Raw genomic sequence first — 18,583 nt, 5'->3', positions numbered from 1 at the left:
TAAAAGTAATGTTAAAATATGTCGTTCTCGTGGACCCAATATCATCTCGTCTTGTAAGTAGACTGTATTGTGACACTCCTACTTCTTTCTTCAGTTTGTTGTTCATTTTAATGCCTCGGACAACTAAAAGGCACTGTACATTTGCTTGGACGAATATAATGGTGACAACAAAAATAGAATTTAATGTAACTGATATCTAGCCATTTCCGTGGCTTTCATGATGACAACCAAAATCACTTCTTACATCAATAGTATGGCATTGTACAGGTACTGCCAAAAATGTAATTCTTAGGAGCTAATTTTGTCGTCATTATATTTGTCCAAACAAATGTACCTTTAGTTGTACCAGGCGTTAAAATGAAAGAAACCAAAGAAACAAGGGTGGTCTAGTAATTTTTTCCATGACTGTACATATGCTATGATGTTATATACACAGTGGTGTGAAACCGCCTTCCGAGTTTCTATTTTTTTGCATGTTTGGCACACTTAGATCTTTAAATGACAATACAACTGAACACAAAATGCAGTTTTTAAATGAAACTTATTAAGGGAGAAAAAAAATCCAACATCTCAATAGAATTCAGGTCAGGACTTTGACGAGGCCACTCCAAAGTCTGTACATTTCAAGAAAAAACTGCATCTCAGCTTTGTGATATAGGTGAAAAAGCTTATTACTAGTATGAACTCCAGTCTTTGATGATTTGATAGGGCAAAAAAACCAAACAAAAACAAATTCTACTCAGACATTTGAGTGAAGAATCCCAGCACGTAATTAAGGACTTAACTTCAATATACATTTATACCATTCAACGTTATACAACCTTCATCCATTACCAATCACAAGGCAGACAAATAGTGAGAACGAAAACCTTCCTGGTGTAAGGCAGCAGTACGAACCACTTTGCCACTCTTCTAAATTTAATATCTCTTCAAAAGGTTAATGTCTTGTGCACAGCATAATGAAATGCAATAATACTCACAATCGATGGATTTGTGGAAGCTGGGCTTGAATTCTCTGTGTTCTTGGTCACCTTGGCGTCCAAAATATTCTTTTTGACGACTTTGAACTCCCGGTTCTTGAGTGGAACGTAGCCGTTTTTGAGGGAGATTTTGATAGGGTCTCCATTCTTGCCCTCAAACCACTCCTCAGCCTCCAGGGCTGGGTCGGGCCCGGCTGTATCAGGGTACAAGTCATCTTGAAACAGGTCAGACTGGGGGGAAAAAAAGAGCACAGTCTGTGTGTTAACGAGCACAAGCAACTTAACATGTCACAGTGATAAGAGGATTAAGTGTCCGGTAACAATGAAGACTACCTTTCTTGGTACGGTCATGACAATAGGCTCACACTTCCTTTCGAGCAGTTTATAGTACCTGGTAATGACAAAGTAAAAACTATTACCCAGAGTTCAGTGAACTAGATAAAGAGGCATGGACAGTTAGCAGCTGTTCCAACAGTTCACTGACCAGGTTGCGCCTCCTAGTGGTAAAGCTAGTAATTACACCGTGTATGAGTTGAGTATGCAAAAAAGGACTTAAAAATTTAACTCTGAAGACACGATCGTGTCAAAAAGAACAAAAAAAACCTTACCTTGCTATTTCACACTTGTTGACATCAAGGCCCCTCTTTGGCATGCTGCCCATGCCCCTCTGAGACTCCTTGGTGACAAAGGTGTTGAGGAAGTGAATATACGGAGCCTCGTCCGTGATTTCAAAGTAGCGGATGCTGCAGTCACCCTGTCAAAAAAATAAACAAGAGATGACTGGTTTTGGTCTGAAAGCCTGCTGAGTGTTCAGATCATACCTTTCCACAAAGGTAAACAACACTGGTGTCTGGGTCATAGAAGGGCAAGAGCACTCCATTGCTTGTGTCCAGCTCATTGACAGCTATAGGCTCTTCCATGTTTTTCTGAAAACAGAAAGATGCATTATAGGTTCTGTAGGTTAGACGCGTAACAGAATGCATGAATGTTGATTGTAGTAAACTAAGATTTGACTGAAATTACTGACTAGTTTGTGGAGAAAGTGTTAAATGAATATCCCTGATGTCAAACAAACTTACCTGCAATTTGGTAGATACAATAGTAATGCTCAATTTTAATACTAACATGTCAGCAGTGGCGTTGTCTACGCAAAGGGGGCATTTAACAACATGTCCTTGATCAATTAAATGTTTTTTATTTAACAAATGTATTTTCTCATATTTTTCTTTTCTTTTCCAGCGAACATAGATAATTCCATTCCAATGTCCGCGTTATACTGAAAATAAAATTACTGCGTGGAGGAGTTGTGCCAGGAGGGCTATGTGAATGTAGCTCCAGATGGAACCAACAGCTCATCTACAGGTTGCAGCCAAGTAGTGCACTCAATTGCTTCAAAATGTAATTAATCAGTTTCACAAAAGCTGCCCTATCATGTCCTTACTTTATGCCACAAGTGAGTACAGGCTTGAAAGTTGGCCAGTTATTTCACCTTGAAAATTAGGGACTGTCTTGTATTCAAGTCAATACAGTAATTGTTCCCTGATCATGTAACTCAAAGGTCTTTTTTCTAAAGACCTTGGACTGACTTGTTTCCTTCTTGATTATACAGGTGTACATATTGTACACCATGGTGTCAGTTAACAACTGTAATACAGTGAGCAAAGGCTACAGTGTACATCGTGCATCATACCATACCGTGTCCCACAGAGCGAGCTGTCTCTCACTCATACGACTGAAACCAGTGGTGAGCACTTTCCCATCAGCAAGGAAGATGGCCCTCATGGGACGAGCACCATCGTGTGCCTTTTCCTTCTCCTGTAAGAATAGTTGATATGCTATTTCCAACTACTTTTTTCCCCATCTACTTTTATAAACAGACATTTTCAGCCGTCCTTTTTCCTTACAGCAACAATAGTCTCCGTGCGTGGGTCAATAACACGGACAGACTTGTCCTTGCAGGAAGTGCAGATGAGGCTTCCATTGCGGTTCCAGCAAACATTGTAAATAACATCAGGATGCATGTTGTCTTCCAGGGTGATCATGGCCTGGCCTGTGCCCACGTTCCAGATCATGATCACGTTGTCACAACCTAACAACAGGAACACGTGCAATTGAGCAAAAATGTAGCAAACAGTCTTATTTTTCTTTCACTCGAGTGAATTTCACTCTGGGATAAATTTTGCAAGGCCTATACATATCATTCAAATAAAAGTCCAGTGATATTAATCTAGTATGCTTGATTTGTAGAAAGATGGAAAGAAGACAAATTCTCACCTGCACTGAGAAGAACGTTGCGTGCTGTAGGGTGCCACGTGATTATGCCAACTCGCTTGGAGTGTCCTTCCAGTACCACAGCAGGCTCAGACATGGGAGTGACAAGACCATTTTCAGGAATCTGCCACACCTGTAAAGATTGAGAAAACCTCAGACAGAGGAACCAGAGCAGAGCAAACCTGATACTGAGTAGTATATATATGTGATAAAACCTCAAATATTTAATGGTTACTAGTGGCACTATTTGTATAAAGAATGTTGATAAAATGATTACAAAAACAGCACGAGGGAGGCTGCAGCAACGAAGAACACAATGGGATCTGGCTACGAAAGCAATGGTAGAACCATTGTAGAAGTATTTGCACTCAACCTCAAGAAAATATGACCTGTTATACATAATGGAATGGATTGTATCTGCAGTGGATCCTTCAATGCATGTAGTGGTTTATTGGGTGTCTTACGATGACTTATGTGCACTCACTGACAGTTCTTTCAATTGAAGAATTGGAGAACAACTCACTCCCCCAATTATACCGTCTACCTTATACTCTTAGAAACAATGGTGAAACTGGGTAATAGCCAATTAAAACTAATTACAGGGAACCAATGTGCCTTCCTGTCAACCCGAAATTCACCCCACCAGGTAAGGCATAGCTCGTGAGATATAGTATTTTAAACATGTTGTACACTAGACCTAGCTTCGTCGGGCCAAATAAGGACATATGGAGAAAATAACTACAGTCCTAAAAAAGCTGGTGACTGCAGATGAACCCCCCCCCTTATTTCTATAACACATATTTGAGTCTAATCTAATCCAGAGGGTGAGGTCCACACCCATCCATGAGTTACAACAGGCCCGTGTTTCGCAATAAAAGCATGGCGTTTGTCATTTGTTGGTAAAAGAATGTGTGTTGCTGTTTCTTGTAAGATACACTGGCTTTTCAAAAAGTTGTGCATAAATGGATGTAAGATTCTACACAATGCCCATGCATTAACTTAATGGTGTGCTGAGGCACTTCACCTACAGTGTTGGAACAAATATTGTAGTGAAATAACTACATTACAATGGTTCCATGAACAAAAACTAATACAGGTACACACACTGCCCACTAATTATTTTCAAATCTTCATAAGCCTTTATCCTTAACCTATCGAGAACATTTGAAGCACTTTCCCTGCTGTCTGCTTCACAAACATGAACCAACTGTGTAAAGCAACCATTGTTTTCTGCAGCAAAAAACATGACATCTACAGTGGCTGTATTGCTCAGACAGGGAGGTCTACAGTTTGATGTACTCTGTGTGATTGATTCTAGGATGTACAATAGAAGCAACATTTTTACTGGTTAGAAAAGATACAATTTTTACCATGAGAGAAATTAGGGGGGAACGGCAGCAATATTCATAAACATGTCAAAAGAAAACCACAGCATTCAGGAGGACTTGAATAATGTACATAATGCTACCAAAAACAGCAGCTGTTATGTGAACAGTCTGGATAGCATTGATATTTCAGGATGGATATCTTGCCATTAAAACAAACTTAGTCATTTCTCACTAGCTGTCCCCACAGTAGTGGTGGTGTCTGTTTGATTCCCGCTCCCTCTGCAAGTTGCTTTTTTCTTCAAAGTCTAAATGACCTGCTATGTATTTCAGCAGAGAGCTTAGCCTGCTGTTCAACATCAACATCAACACTATACTGTTTATTATTGTTGCGAGTAGCGTATTACAATCAGTATGTTAAATCTAAACTGTTTTAATTTTGTTCTTTGTTGGTGTTGTCTCTTGTTAATTTATCAGCCTCTAAGCCTGGAAACTGACAAATGTTTGTGACCTGGAGACATACTTTTGGCAGTTATGACATTGTACATATGTGATTTGTAAATTCATAGTAAGAAAAAAGAAAAAAAAACAGCATAAATAGTACTTTTGTTTTTAATTATTTTAGTTTCAGAAAGTTGTAACTATTTAAATCCTATTCTCACATCAGTTTTAATTTATGTTATAATAAAAAGTATAATAAAAGTCTACCCTTCCTGAGTTCTTTTTTTGCATGTTGCATGTTGCATGCCACAGCTAAATCATTCAGATCAAACAAATTGAAATAGTCAATGACAACACATGTGAACACAAAATGCAGTTTTTAACTTCAGGGAGAGAAAAAAATCCAAACCTACATGGCCCTGTGTGAAAATGTGATTGCCCCTGTTAAAACATAACTGGGTTATCACACCTGTGTTGAATTTCTCTAGCCACACCCAGGCCTGATTCCTGCCACACCTCTTCCCAATCAATAAATCACTTAAATAGGACCTGCCTGACAAAGTCAAGTAGACCAGAGGACCCTTAAAAGCTAGACATAATGCCGAGATCTTACGAAATTGAGAAAACAAATGACAAAGAAAGTAACTGAGATCTATAAGTCTGGAAAAGTTTATAAAGCAATTTCTAAAGTTTTGGGACTCCAGCGAACCATAGTGAGCCATTATCCACAAATGTCGAAAACATGGAACAGTGGTGAACCTTCCCAGGAGTGGCTGTCCAACCAAAATGACCCCAAGACCGCAGCGATGACTCATCCAAGAGGTCACAAAAGACCCCACAACAACATCCAAAGAACTGCAGGCCTCACTTGCCTCATAAAGCCAGTGTTCATGACTCCACCATAAGAAAGACACTGGGCAAAAACTGCCTGCATGGCAGAGTTCCAGGACAAAAGCCACTGCTGAACAAAAAAAACATTAAAGTTCGCCTCGATTCTGCTAGAAAACACCTTGTTGATCCCCAAGACCTTTGGGAAAATACTCCCATTACAACTCTCATTGTGTGTCCCATTACATTTGGCGTAAAAGTAGACATCTGGCGTAAAAGTAATGCCACATTTCAGAAAAAGAACATCATACCAACAGTAAAAACTGGTGGTCAGAGTATGATGGTTTGCTGCTGTTTTGCGGCTTCAGGACCTGGAAAAATTGTTGTGACAAATGGAACCATGAATTCTGCTGTCTACCCAAAAATCCTGAAGGAGAATGTCCGGCCATCTGTTTGTGACCTAAGCTGAAACGAACTTGGGTTCTGCAGCAGGACAATGATCCAAAAAACGGCAGCAAGCCCACCTCTGAATGGCTGAAAAACAAAATGAAGAATTTGGAGTGGCCTTGTCAATGTCCTGACCTGAATCCTATCGAGATGTGGTTCATGCTCAAAAACCCTCCAATGTGGCTGAATTAAAACAATTCTGTTAAGATGAGTGGGCAAAAATTCCTCCACAGTGCAGTACGAGACTCACTACAAGTTCTCGCAAATGCTTGATTGCAGTTTTTGCAGCTAAGGGTAGCCCATCCAGTTATTAGGTTTAGGGGCAATCACTTTTTCCACACAGGGCCATGTAGGTTTGGATTTGGATTGAATTTTAATTTAAAAACTGCATTTTGTGTTCAGTTGTGTTGTCATTGACTAATAATTACATTGGTGTGATGATCTGAAACATTTAAGTGTGACAAACATGCAAAAAAGGGAAGGGGGCAAACACTTTCACGCCACGGTATACTGTACAAGAAATCACAAAACGTCAGTGTATGCACAATTAATGTTTTGACAGCTTTAAAATGTAAAGGTGATGCAAGCCTTACCATCACTGTGCAGTCCTCAGAGCCGCTGGCGATGACGTGATCATTGTGGGGGCACCAATCAATGTCTAACACTGGGCCAGTATGGCCGCACACCGTGGGGTAGGCTTTGTCGATACGTCCTGTCTGAAAAGACAAACAAAAAAGAGTGATATAGTCAGTCGTCTTCTGGTTTGCCCAAGGTAGATGAGAGGATGTTTTGAAAAACAGCAGAATGACAAATATCTATGTGAATTCAGATAGGGTGCTGAAAATTAGGGTTGAACATCGAATCTAGATAGGAACTGGGACTAACGTCACGATCCTCCCGGGATTGTTCACATTTTTGAAATTTCGATTCCTATTTGATGCTCACTTCAAATAGCCGCAAACGTTTTTCTTTGTTCTTCGTGAACAACACAGAAGAGGCACCAACAAAGACAAAGCGGTTGAAAAGTTTGGCTTACCATCATAAAAAAAAGAGGTCGGCTCAGTGCAACACAATATCACGCAAAGAAGGGTCAACATGATTAAACACCCCCGGATGGGGGGTGCTGGTGCATATTTTCTGATGCATATTTTTCGACATCATCAAAATGACAACATCAAGCTTGCGAGTTTGAATGTGCCTGAGACGTGAATGTGCCCGCTTTTTTTTTTTTTTTTTAACCAAGTGGACCTTTGTGGCCCGCGGGGTGGTTCGTTCAAACCCCCGAACCCCCCCTGGTTACGGGTCTGGTCTGAGTCGTGTGAGAAAGTGATAGTAGAGTTGATCCAAAAAAAAAAAAAAAAAAGTGAATCTCATCATTAAGTTCAGACATTTCAAAAGCATCCGTATCAGGAATCGTTAGGAGCCAGCCATCAAAACGAGGAATCAGAACCGTTCAAATTCTAACTATGCACAACCCTACTCAAAATGCTCCTGGCAATTAATTTGGTGGCGTGAGGAAAATAAATCAAAAGTGAATTGAGGCCAACATATCACCATATCACCACAATTGGTCATGTACAGCATGACCAATCGTACATGTCTAAAGCTGTGACTTTGGAGTGGCCTAGTCAAAAGTCCTGACCTGAATCCTAATGAGATGCTGTGGCATGACCTTAAAAAGGCGTTCATGCTCAAAAACCCGACAATGTGAATTACAACAATTCTGCGAAGATGAGTGGGCCAAAATTCCTCAACAAAAGCTGTAAGACACTCATTGCAAGTAATTGCAAACGCTTGACTGCATTTGCTGCTACTAAGGGTGGCCCAACCAGTTATTAGGTTACACATATACACACATACATGTGTATATACAGTATACATATACACATATATACACACGCACAGCTAAAAAAATAAACACTAAAATAACATCCTAGATCGGAATGAATGAAATATTCTATTCAAATACTTTGCTCTTTACATAGTTGAATGTGCTGACAACAAAAATCACACAAGAATTATGAATGGAAATCAAATGTTTTTTCATCATCATCATCGGGGGTGTCTTGCTGTCCACCTGTTGGCTATTCCATTTGCACAACAGCATGTGAAATTGATAGTCAAGCTGTGTTGGTTCCTAAGTAGACAGTTTGATTTCACAGAAGTGTGATTGGCATTGTGATTGATTAAGTTTTTGTTATAGTCCTGCCGATCTGATCCAATCCCATTCGTTTTTTTTGTTTGATTTTTCAATAATAATAAGGTTTTGTTACAAACATGAAATTGTGGGATTCATTATGGTTATGAAAATAGCTCTTCAAAGCATTAAAACTACTGCAACTAAAGTGTTGCTGAATTTACTTTATTACACAGCATAACCAACAATATTGTTTGGCTTTTGTAACAAACCTCTGTGAGTCAGGTCCCTAATCCAATAAAAGTCCATCCAATAAAAAGATAAAATTGAAAAAAAAATGGGCCTGCAAAATACTTTTAGAGTAGGATTAATCATTTGACATGGTTATATATCAATTTGTGGTGTGATTGAGAATATATTTTAGGTTTTTTTAATTCAGTTTACCTTTTCCAATTATTTCACCAGCATAGTGTGTGTGCTGTTTGGGTTAGTGAATAAAATGCAAAAATCCTTACATCTATTGATGCAATACATCATTGGCCCATTTTGTCCAGTAATTGAGAAATGGATGTAGCTTAGCTAACTTTTCTAATGGGATGTCAGCCTCAGCACATTGCTACAAACTGTAATGACCATGCTTGTGATTAAGGAAAGTGTAGTCACAGATGTCATTCCAATCATGTCATTAATGTAAGATATTTTAATGACACCCCCCTTTTTTTTAACACAATTAGACAAATGTGACAAAGAGTGCTCTTATTTTGAAGGCCGGAATGTGTTGTGTGCGTTGAGAATGGCAAATGACGGTTGCGCTGGGTGCAATAATAAACGTGCCTCATCTTTTTTCACTCAGAACCTGCATGTCATCAGTGGGTATTGTAAAATGGTCCTTACATTAAAGCAGTAAAACTCAACACGGTGAAGTCGCGCGCACACACAGCTACACTAGGTAAACAAAGCAAACCCCGCTTGCTTCCCTTCACGCTCCATAACAAGAGTTTCCAAGGTTTTTCGCCGCCGTTTGGACATGTCTAGTAGTGTTTGTGCGCTCTCCGTTATAAGCAACCAGCAGCAGAGCGGCACTTCCCGCGCGAGTTCCCTACACCATGACACAGCAGTCCAGGCACAATGAGAGGGAACTACCGCTGTAGCTATGGAGCCGAATATCCAACATCAAACTAACTTCACCACGGTATACCGCGGACATGTCTGCATGTGGTGGTGCTGAGTTTTATTCTTCTTGCGGGAGGCAGGAGTGGAGTGGCAACCAGCTTTGAGGCGCATTACTGCATCTACCATGTTGGAGTGTGGCTCAGAATTATGAACGTGATACGGCAACCGGATCGGCCAGATCTCGTGGCGGAAGCCGATATTGTCTGATCTTAACAAAAAGGATTGGCAGCCGATCCAGATCCTGAAGATCAGATCGGGACAGCCTGTATGATTTAACTCTTAACTCTAACCATACATCACCTGACCTGACACAGTTGGACTGTGACACATATTCCAACTCCAACTGCTGTGATCAAAGTCCACAGTATGCAAGACTGAGGCTTGTGTGTAGTCGGAAAACCACAAGATCTCGTTTAAACCTCACCATGGAATCAAAACGTTTACCTGTTATACGTGCCCTATACCTATATGACATTACAGTACCATTGGTTGAGAATGATGCAGATCGTCTTTTCATTTAGGTCACCACACACTTTATTTCTGGCAAGACTATCAAAGTTGTGTACACATTAACCTGCTTGTCACTTTACACACATACCACATCTCACTGGCCAATTTCCTGGAGCTATACAGCACTGGAAAATTATTTCTTTATGCATGTGAAGTTTTATTTTATTATGGTGTGAACATAATTAAATAAACCTGGTTGTTAATGTGATAATAAAATGGAAAAAAGTGACTGTATAGTATCAGTATAGTCTACTCACATCTATAGCTGTCCCTCCTCTCGCTCTCTCTGCCCGTTACAACTCCATCGGACCAAGTTCGGCATCTGTATATTCCTGTTCATATAGGTATCCCTTTGGCTTTGTGCTAAAAGTAACGTCACCATCATTTGTTTCGTAGTCAGACATGTTTACTTTCACTATCTCTGCAGTAAACACTGAAGCGGGCGATGTAATGTGCAGTGATACCAACGGAGAGAAAATGGCGCTGAGCAAATGAGGTCTATTTTTTCAAGGAGGCATTTTTGTGATGCAAATGTATTACTCTTTTGAACGCATATTGTTTCGAGGACCCAAGTTCTTTACTTAAATGGCCCGACCAACTAAGCGGCGCTACGTTTCTCGTCACCGAAATCCAACCAGAACTTGTCTCACGGGACGAAGTGGGGGTGAAAGCCACTGTTGATGCAGTACACTGCAGATGGGGATGTCATACAACTGCATGTAAAAAAAATCCAAACTATCCCTTTAACACAGCCCACCTTTGCATACGTCTTCTGTCAAGATGCACAATAAAGGTGTTTCAAAAACAATAGTTGCAGCTCCAAAAGGATCTGCTTTAAAAGTTGCCAATACTACACAGGAAGCTGAACAGCTAATCAACAAGACTTGTTTCTTTATGTTCAGGAAAACACTGCCTCTTGCGTTTTGGCCAAAAACTGCAAGTCACACGCTCACCCCACTCTGAAGAGCATAACAGGATGAAGATGGCAACAAGAGGGGAGACATAGTGACTACGCCATAGCACAACAAAGCCTTGACGTCTTATTGTGCGTGTCTTGTGGTGGTAACGCACGTTAAGTTTTTCCTCTTACCATTATATTAGGGCGGCGCCCCGCCCCACCAAGAAGGCCAAGTTAATTTTATTTAAAATTTCACATCACAACGTAAGTAATTTAAGGATACTGTAACGGTCTGGTTGTATTTGTTGTGAATGCACCCTGATCCGAGCGTGAGTAGTAGATAAGGGGAAAAGTGCTGAAAACAGGTGATTTAAAAGAGCATCAGGGTGTCACTATGTGTAGGGTTTGGCATCGTTTGAATGATTTAGATTTCTCATTTTATTCCTATGATGTTTCTTTTTACAGGAGTACATTTTCACAAAAGATATATACTGCTGAAAAATAGTGTAATTGGTTTGCTGCATCAATGTTAGTGAAAGCTATTATTTTGTTAACACAAGTAAACAGAATATAGGCCTGAAGTGTGCAGTGAGAGTTGAGAAGGTCCCTTCACTGTCGCTAACAGACTGAGCCACATATCACGCATATAGGTAATCCAGCATAGATGGCAGAGAAGACTGAAAGAATCTGTCCATAAGGGTCTAACGATTCATCCACTACATCGATTTATATTCCTATATTCAACTGCATCGATCTGTGTTCAACAATTTTCCATTTTGGAACACATATCCATCTAACATCGTATCGTTTAAAAAAGGTAATCAATTGATTGAATCGAAACTAGGAAATAAAGCATTGGATTTAAGCACGTGTTTTGTTTTAGCACTTTTAATAATAAATACGTTAAACGTTAACTTGATTCAGTCTGCCTGTCTGTGACGTCATCATCCTCCGGGTATGTGGTTGTCATGGGAGTTGTAGTGGACCTGTGAAATACAGTTGATTCGCTGCTTCTTCTTTTGGTCAGTTGATTCACTTCATTCAGTATTCATATTTAACATCAACTGTCCTTATTTGTAACTCCTTTTAGGTGACATTTATGGAGACAATATGCAAAGTAAAGACGTTTTGTACACCTCTAGATGGTAGTTTACGGTCCAGCAGCAGTGACGCCATCACATATAAGCACATATGTGCGCTGCACAGCTTTCAAATGGGATCAAATTGATCAGGAGCATTATGTCAGCACAATAACAGCCCCTGCTGCAATTGGCCCCTACAGGTGAGAAAGTTTCTAGTTTTAAACACATTTTTTGTACTCATTGATAATTTATTCTTAACTATGTCAGCGTTATTAATCATTCATGCCAGATTCCCTTACAAAAAACAGGAATCTAGGAAACTTGCTGCACTGTCCAGTATCCAGTCACACAGGTTGAATTTTTGGCTAAAAAGTCACTGAATCGATTTAAAGTTACTGAATCGTTGTATCGTTCTAAATGAACCAATATCGTCCTTGAATTGTGACAAATCGAATCGTGATTAAAAGTAATCGTTAAACCCATACTGTCTGTGCAGAATTAAAACCTTTATTTTCTTCTGAGATACGCCTTTTTTGGGGGGTGGGTGGAAATATTAATGGTTAGCTTACCGTGGGTAGAAAAAACCCCCAAAAACATCTCTGTCACATCCCAACGAACGCAGGCAAGCAAACACTGGCTCCCCTCCCTTCCTTGCGCTCATTCAATCACCAGTCAGAACTCAGCCAGGATACATTCATGGTCTTACAGAGAGTCAGATATTTAACTCTTTTCAAAAATCCGCATTTTCCCGACTCAGGTGTTAAACTATTCAGGTATTGTGAAGAGAGCCACAACAAAGAGGCTGAAGAACCGCAGGTTGCGTTTTTCCAAATTCCACACTTTGCCCCCAGGTATGCTCATGATATCAGCATGACTAATGAGAGCAGAGGGGCAAGCAAGAGTGTCAAATACAAATCATCCCTCATTCCAAAAACATGCATGTTAGGTTAACTGGACACTGTAAATCCCAAACGAAGTTAGTTTGTAGGTATAGAAGTTAGGAAGTTAGTTTCTAGGTATGAATTTGAGAGTGAATGATTGTCTATACTCTGGTTTCCTCCCACATTCCAAAAACATGCATGTTAGGTTAATTTGCGACTCTAAATTGTCCATAGGTATGAATGATTGTTTGTCTATATGTGCCCTGCGATTGTCTGGCCGGTGACCAGTCCAGGGCGTACCCTGCCTCTCACCCAAAGTCAGCCGTGATAGGCTCCAGCATACCCCTGTGACCCTAATGAGGCATTTTTCAAGCGGCATAGAAAATGGATGGACATGTATAAAACAATTCTAAATGCATATAAATTAGGGGCTAAATTTAAGTTACTTTTACCCTCATTGAAGACTACTGTTCCCAAAGACAAGATGTGGCAACAACATAAAACATGGATACAATTTTCCTGTTTTGTTATCAAAATGCTGGCACTTGGGTTGTGGAGGCAAGAAACACTATTAAATTCAAAAAATAACTCAAGGCAAAAAAGGAAGACTGTTTTTGGCAACAGTCACGTCTTCTATGAAGATACAAGTACCGTTAAATATTAATTTATCCCTCTCATTCATCATTTCTATGTATTAATATGCATTTTGAATTGTTTTCTGCATGTAAAACTGTAGTTGTAAAATTCATTTGTAAAACTGTTGTTTACATTTTTGGCTTTGCAGAACAGATTCATTGGATTTATGTTATTTCTTATGGAAAAAGTGGATTCGGTTAGCATCCGTTTCAGTTAGATTCAGCCCTTCTGGAACTAATTAATGATGCTAACCAAGGTTCTACTGTATACCAAAAATATGTCTGTATTTTGTTAGTCAGTAATGAGCAGACAACAGTGGTAGATAACAAAAATTATTCTCGATCTCGTTACTCTAAATAAATGTTGCGACAAGTACTTATAGATAAATGAGTTTAAATGCTCAAAATCGCCCCCTAGCATTTCGGAGGCACACAGCATGTGGCCATTGATCAATTTAGACAAGCGTGGAAAAACAAAATTAGCCATAGCAGGAATCCAGCTAATGTGTACATGTAAACATACTAAAAGCCTTTGGCCTTCTGCGATGGCAGCTACTTACTTGATCCGTAAAAACTTTATCTTGGATTTAAAGGTTCAGTGTTCTAGACCCGCTGTGGATGTGTCAGGTGAGAGGAAGATCTATAATTAGTTATTTCTTAATGATGAGTTTGAAGAGGTAAGATGATAAACTCGTCACTACTTCGGCTGAGACATGTTTGGAGCATTCTTTGTTGATGGGAGCTTTGTTGTGTAAAACAAAACTGATGAGGAAAATTGGCCCTCCCAAAACACCAAAAGAACAAGGCCTTAAAAATTACACACACACAAACACACGCACGCACGCACGCACGCACACACACACAGGAAGTAGGCAAAATGAATTCAGGCTATCCTGACAAAGTTAGTTTGTAAGATTTGCAAAGCCCTACTCTTTGATAGGTTATTAGTAGTTGAAAAGCTAAATCAATAACAAAACATCCAAATGCTGGCATACAAAAACAAAAGACAAGCAAATGTTGTAAATACACATGAAAATAAAATATATCCCAACCCATGCTACAGGCATTCATAACCTCTACGGGGAATGTCCATCACTTTGAAAACAACTAGTTGCACAGCAACCAGTTGTATTGTACAAAAAAAGTGGAAAAAAATGAAGGAACAGCATTCCCTCAAGGAAGGACAGGACATTCTTTTCACTGACACAAAAAGCCTCCACACTTCCTCCCCTTGCAGCTCAACGTATGATTCACACATGGCTCTTCAATTGACGCTGTCCAGTTTGGTGAAATGGAAAATTCCACTTTTAAAAGTCTGTATTGGACACAAACAGCTGAGATTGGAGCAGCAGTCACATCATACTCTTTAAAAGAACGTTACAACCCTTGTAATGATGGGAAAGGAAAATACAGCAAACAGAGCACCACCCACTAACAAATACAAATTTAAGAGTGGAGCAGTTAACTAAAAACAAGCTTGCATGACAAGTGGAACAGGACAAGTCCAATGAAAACATATGTGACTGTCTGCCCAGTTGTCACAATTCGAACTACAGTTTTCAGATGATTTTACTGAGCCGGAACCAATATTAACAAATATTATCAAAGAATCTAGCAATAGTATCAGACAAAATTTTAGTGGTGATGTCAATGACTGCTAAAGCTGACCGACTTCAACCCAATTCACTCATCTCAGCCGCTCTACATATTCTGGCCTATCCCAGAATTCACATATGGACTGACACTGCATGGAGCAGCCAATAGGAGGCAGAGAGGAAATGGTCCATGAAGGCTGTAGACAGGGAGCACATTTGTCCATATATGGTAAAATCTGCAGTCAGCAGGACTGAGTGGCAGAAGCAGCAAAGGCCGAAGCAAATGAGCACCAAATTTATCTTCATCAGCTGATTCATGCATGGGGAGAGACCTTACCCTTGAGACAGACAGACGCACGCACTTTTTAACTTTCATTCTCCTGAAAGGGGTACCAAAAGTGTGACATAGCAAGTAAAAATGTCAGTTATTTTCTAACAAATGTTTCTTTTAAAATAAAGTATTGCTTGTTCTGTTTCAGTTTATGAACTTGAAAGAAAAAAATTATTTTATTTTATGACAGTAGGGCACAGTTTTTTTTAACTGAAACCTCAACTGAACAAAAAAAAATGTTCCAATTTACTTTTTTTGATAAATGCTTGATTTGCACTTTGTATGAGTAATTAAATTCAAGTCAAAGGGTTTTGAATTATTATTATTTTTTTAAACATGTGCTTCGGTGTAATTACCAAGTGCATCCACAAACATTAACGGATAGAGAGACTTTTTCTGCAATTCCTCCCCTTCCCCCACAGCTTACCATATTTATTGTTGGGCTGACCGTGATGTATGCTGACACGCAACACTGAGCTAGTGAATGGACCATGCGTCAAACTGCGTGAAATGCAACACTGTGGTCTACAAAGCATTGTTAGGACAAGAGTAACACCGTTCACCTTCCACAGAAACATGATGTAAATAGTTAAATAAAATAGTAAATAGTTCCCCAAAGTGTATTGACTAGAAAAAATAGATCAGTAGAAAACTGAATCGTAACGCATATTCATGAACATTACGCAATACTCCAGATTTTAAGCAGTGTTACTTTCGTTATTGTCTGAATTAACAAAAAAGCAAATTCGGCAAAATATGTTTGGTGCACAATGAGGTGACATGTTTCAGCCGCGGTGATTTCCGAAGTATAAGTTCCACCATTTTGGATTACTGTTTTCATCGTCTTTGCGATATACGTTTGCAGGTCACGAAATGGCGATGCGCAAACGGGCTGAAATTGACATCAGATTTATTATACACAAGAGAGACAAGTATTTGACCGTTTCCCCCGTTTGGTCAATGTGTCTGCAGCTTCAAATCACTGTAGTCTGTGCGTCATGCCCCCCCTCTTTTAAGACCAGTTTAAAAATTGAAATAATTTACATTTTGCACTGTTGGATCTTGGTTCTAAGTAGAGCTTCAAAATGCAAAAAAAAAAAAAAAAAAAAAAAGAAAAAGAGAAATGTCAGTAAGACAAATAAAAAAAAAAAGGCTGTTCATCAGCTGATCAAAAGTTAAACCCACAGCTATTAAAAGCAAAAATATTGGTAAAAATGTGGATTCAATGTAATTTTCTGTCCGGTATTCACAGTGTCGTGGTGTCTTTGACAGCAAAGGCAAAAAAAGCTCTCTCTTTCAACACGGTCGGACCGTTGAGCTGCATAAGCAAGGCCTCTCGCAGCGCACCATTGATGCTAAGGTTGGATGCAGTACGACATTTTTAACTTCTTTCAAAGATCCTGAGGTTTATGGAACAAAAAAGTCAAGTGGTAGACCAAAAAAATGTCACCGGCCCTGAGCCGGAGGATCCCATTGGCTGTCTGTTAAGACATGGGATGATCCTCAGCCCAAATGAAGGTTGTTACTGGTGCCAAGCATCAGACAAAACCTGCGAGAGAAGGGTTTGTAGAACAAAAAACATCTTCAAAGGCCTCGTCTCCTTCAATGCCACTCCAACCACTTCTGCATGATGCGTGCCTCTTTAGGTAAACATTTCCTAGGAGCTATTGCTAACACGATGAACAGCACGAAGCAGAGCGGGGGGAGGTAGGCCTACAGCATGTGTCTGTGCATGCCCATATAAAGAAATCCGGGTTGTTTTGACGTCAGTGGAACTCAATGTTTAAAAAAAAAAAACAACCTGTAAAACACAGCGTGCAGTGCCGTCCAAAACTGCTTTCAGGGCTCACTTCCAAATGCGCAAACCTCATTATCTGAAGCGCTGGCATCGTTTAACACGAGAATACAACATTGTAACAACATTTATAGGTCAAAAAACAGGAAAAGCATAATAGGTCCCCTTTAATGGTGGTTTGCAACAACTAGCTTACTCAAAACATTTGTTTCACTCAAATTTATTCTTTTTGCATTTTAAAGCTCTATTTAGAACCTCCTTAAGATCGCAAAATGTAAATGTAAACACACTTTTGTACAACTGTCCTCAATAAGTAGAAAAAAATTTTGTCTGTACACACATCCAGGAATTGGACAAGCACTCAAGGTATTGTACACTGAGAACACAATTCAAATATGATTGTTGATCTGTCAGGTACAGACTCAGCATTTAAAAAAGGAACCTAATTTTAGAATTAGTAAAAATCAGATCCTGATCAGCACTGGATTGACAGAAGGCTTGCATGGAACTAAAGATGCAGGTGGCTTACACAAAACAGGGCAGTAATCCATGCCTGGCAAGGATTAAGGTTTAAAATCTAATAGAAATGCAATGATATAGTATTGCATTCCATTCTTTAGACTGAGAATGTGAGCAGAATCATCAGGAACATTTCACTTGCTTAGCTGCATTCACTTAAACTTCCTTCATATGGAAATCAGGGAATAAATTACCAGGCATCCTGCTAAGTGAGACAAAGGGTGAGATTGAAGGCATGAGGGATGGGAATGACATGTGTTCAGCTGGCCATCTGATGTCCTCTGCATACACCCCTGTATTCTGTCTGACAAGAGGAAACAACAATATGCGTGGCTACGCTGAGTCACAGAGGCCCCTCCTGTAGCCACCTCACTCATCACACAAAGAAAATGCTGACAGTAAATATTGGTATACTGGAAGATGTTCCATTATGAAAAATTAATTTAGTGAAGTTTCATAACACATTGAACATTAGCGTTATTCATTGCACTATTACAATCCTTACAGCAGGTTGCGCACAGTTTTATGTGGCTTTACTTTTACGGGGAAACAGCATCATCACATCACTCCCCCAGTGCTGAATTGCAGTCGTGACAAAGGGTCGTGCTCTCAGAAAGCAGAAAACAAAAGGCTTTGAGCAGCTGTCCCCTCAGGCAGATTGGGTTAGCCATACAGATGTACCCTCACATTAAGGACGGGAATAGTTTGGGATTTAGGTATGTCTCAATCCGATCT

At 39.7% G+C, this 18,583-nt stretch overlaps 1 protein-coding gene across 7 annotated transcripts in view; it reads right to left on the bottom strand.

Moving 5' to 3' along the window:
- Window positions 1-18,583, bottom strand: part of LOC129179674 (coronin-1C-A) — a 41,547-nt gene that overhangs the window by 3,217 nt on the left and 19,747 nt on the right. For 6 of the 7 annotated variants that reach the window (XM_054773194.1, XM_054773191.1, XM_054773189.1 and 3 more), the window contains 8 exons: window positions 6,886-7,008; window positions 3,255-3,384; window positions 2,885-3,069; window positions 2,676-2,795; window positions 1,802-1,906; window positions 1,589-1,734; window positions 1,314-1,371; window positions 981-1,211 (listed from right to left, as the gene is read on the bottom strand). In XM_054773194.1, coding sequence (XP_054629169.1) covers window positions 981-1,211; window positions 1,314-1,371; window positions 1,589-1,734; window positions 1,802-1,906; window positions 2,676-2,795; window positions 2,885-3,069; window positions 3,255-3,384; window positions 6,886-7,008 — 1,098 coding nt within the window. Of the gene's footprint in view, window positions 1-980; window positions 1,212-1,313; window positions 1,372-1,584; window positions 1,735-1,801; window positions 1,907-2,675; window positions 2,796-2,884; window positions 3,070-3,254; window positions 3,385-6,885; window positions 7,009-18,583 lie in introns of those variants that run through there. The other variant, XM_054773195.1, reaches the window with a different exon arrangement.

Source organism: Dunckerocampus dactyliophorus, chromosome 4 (assembly GCF_027744805.1).
Source record: "Dunckerocampus dactyliophorus isolate RoL2022-P2 chromosome 4, RoL_Ddac_1.1, whole genome shotgun sequence".
NCBI classification, from domain to species: Eukaryota; Metazoa; Chordata; class Actinopteri; order Syngnathiformes; family Syngnathidae; genus Dunckerocampus; species Dunckerocampus dactyliophorus.
The sequence above is the reverse complement of the archived record's forward strand: the minus strand, read 5'-3'. Positions and strand labels throughout refer to the sequence as shown.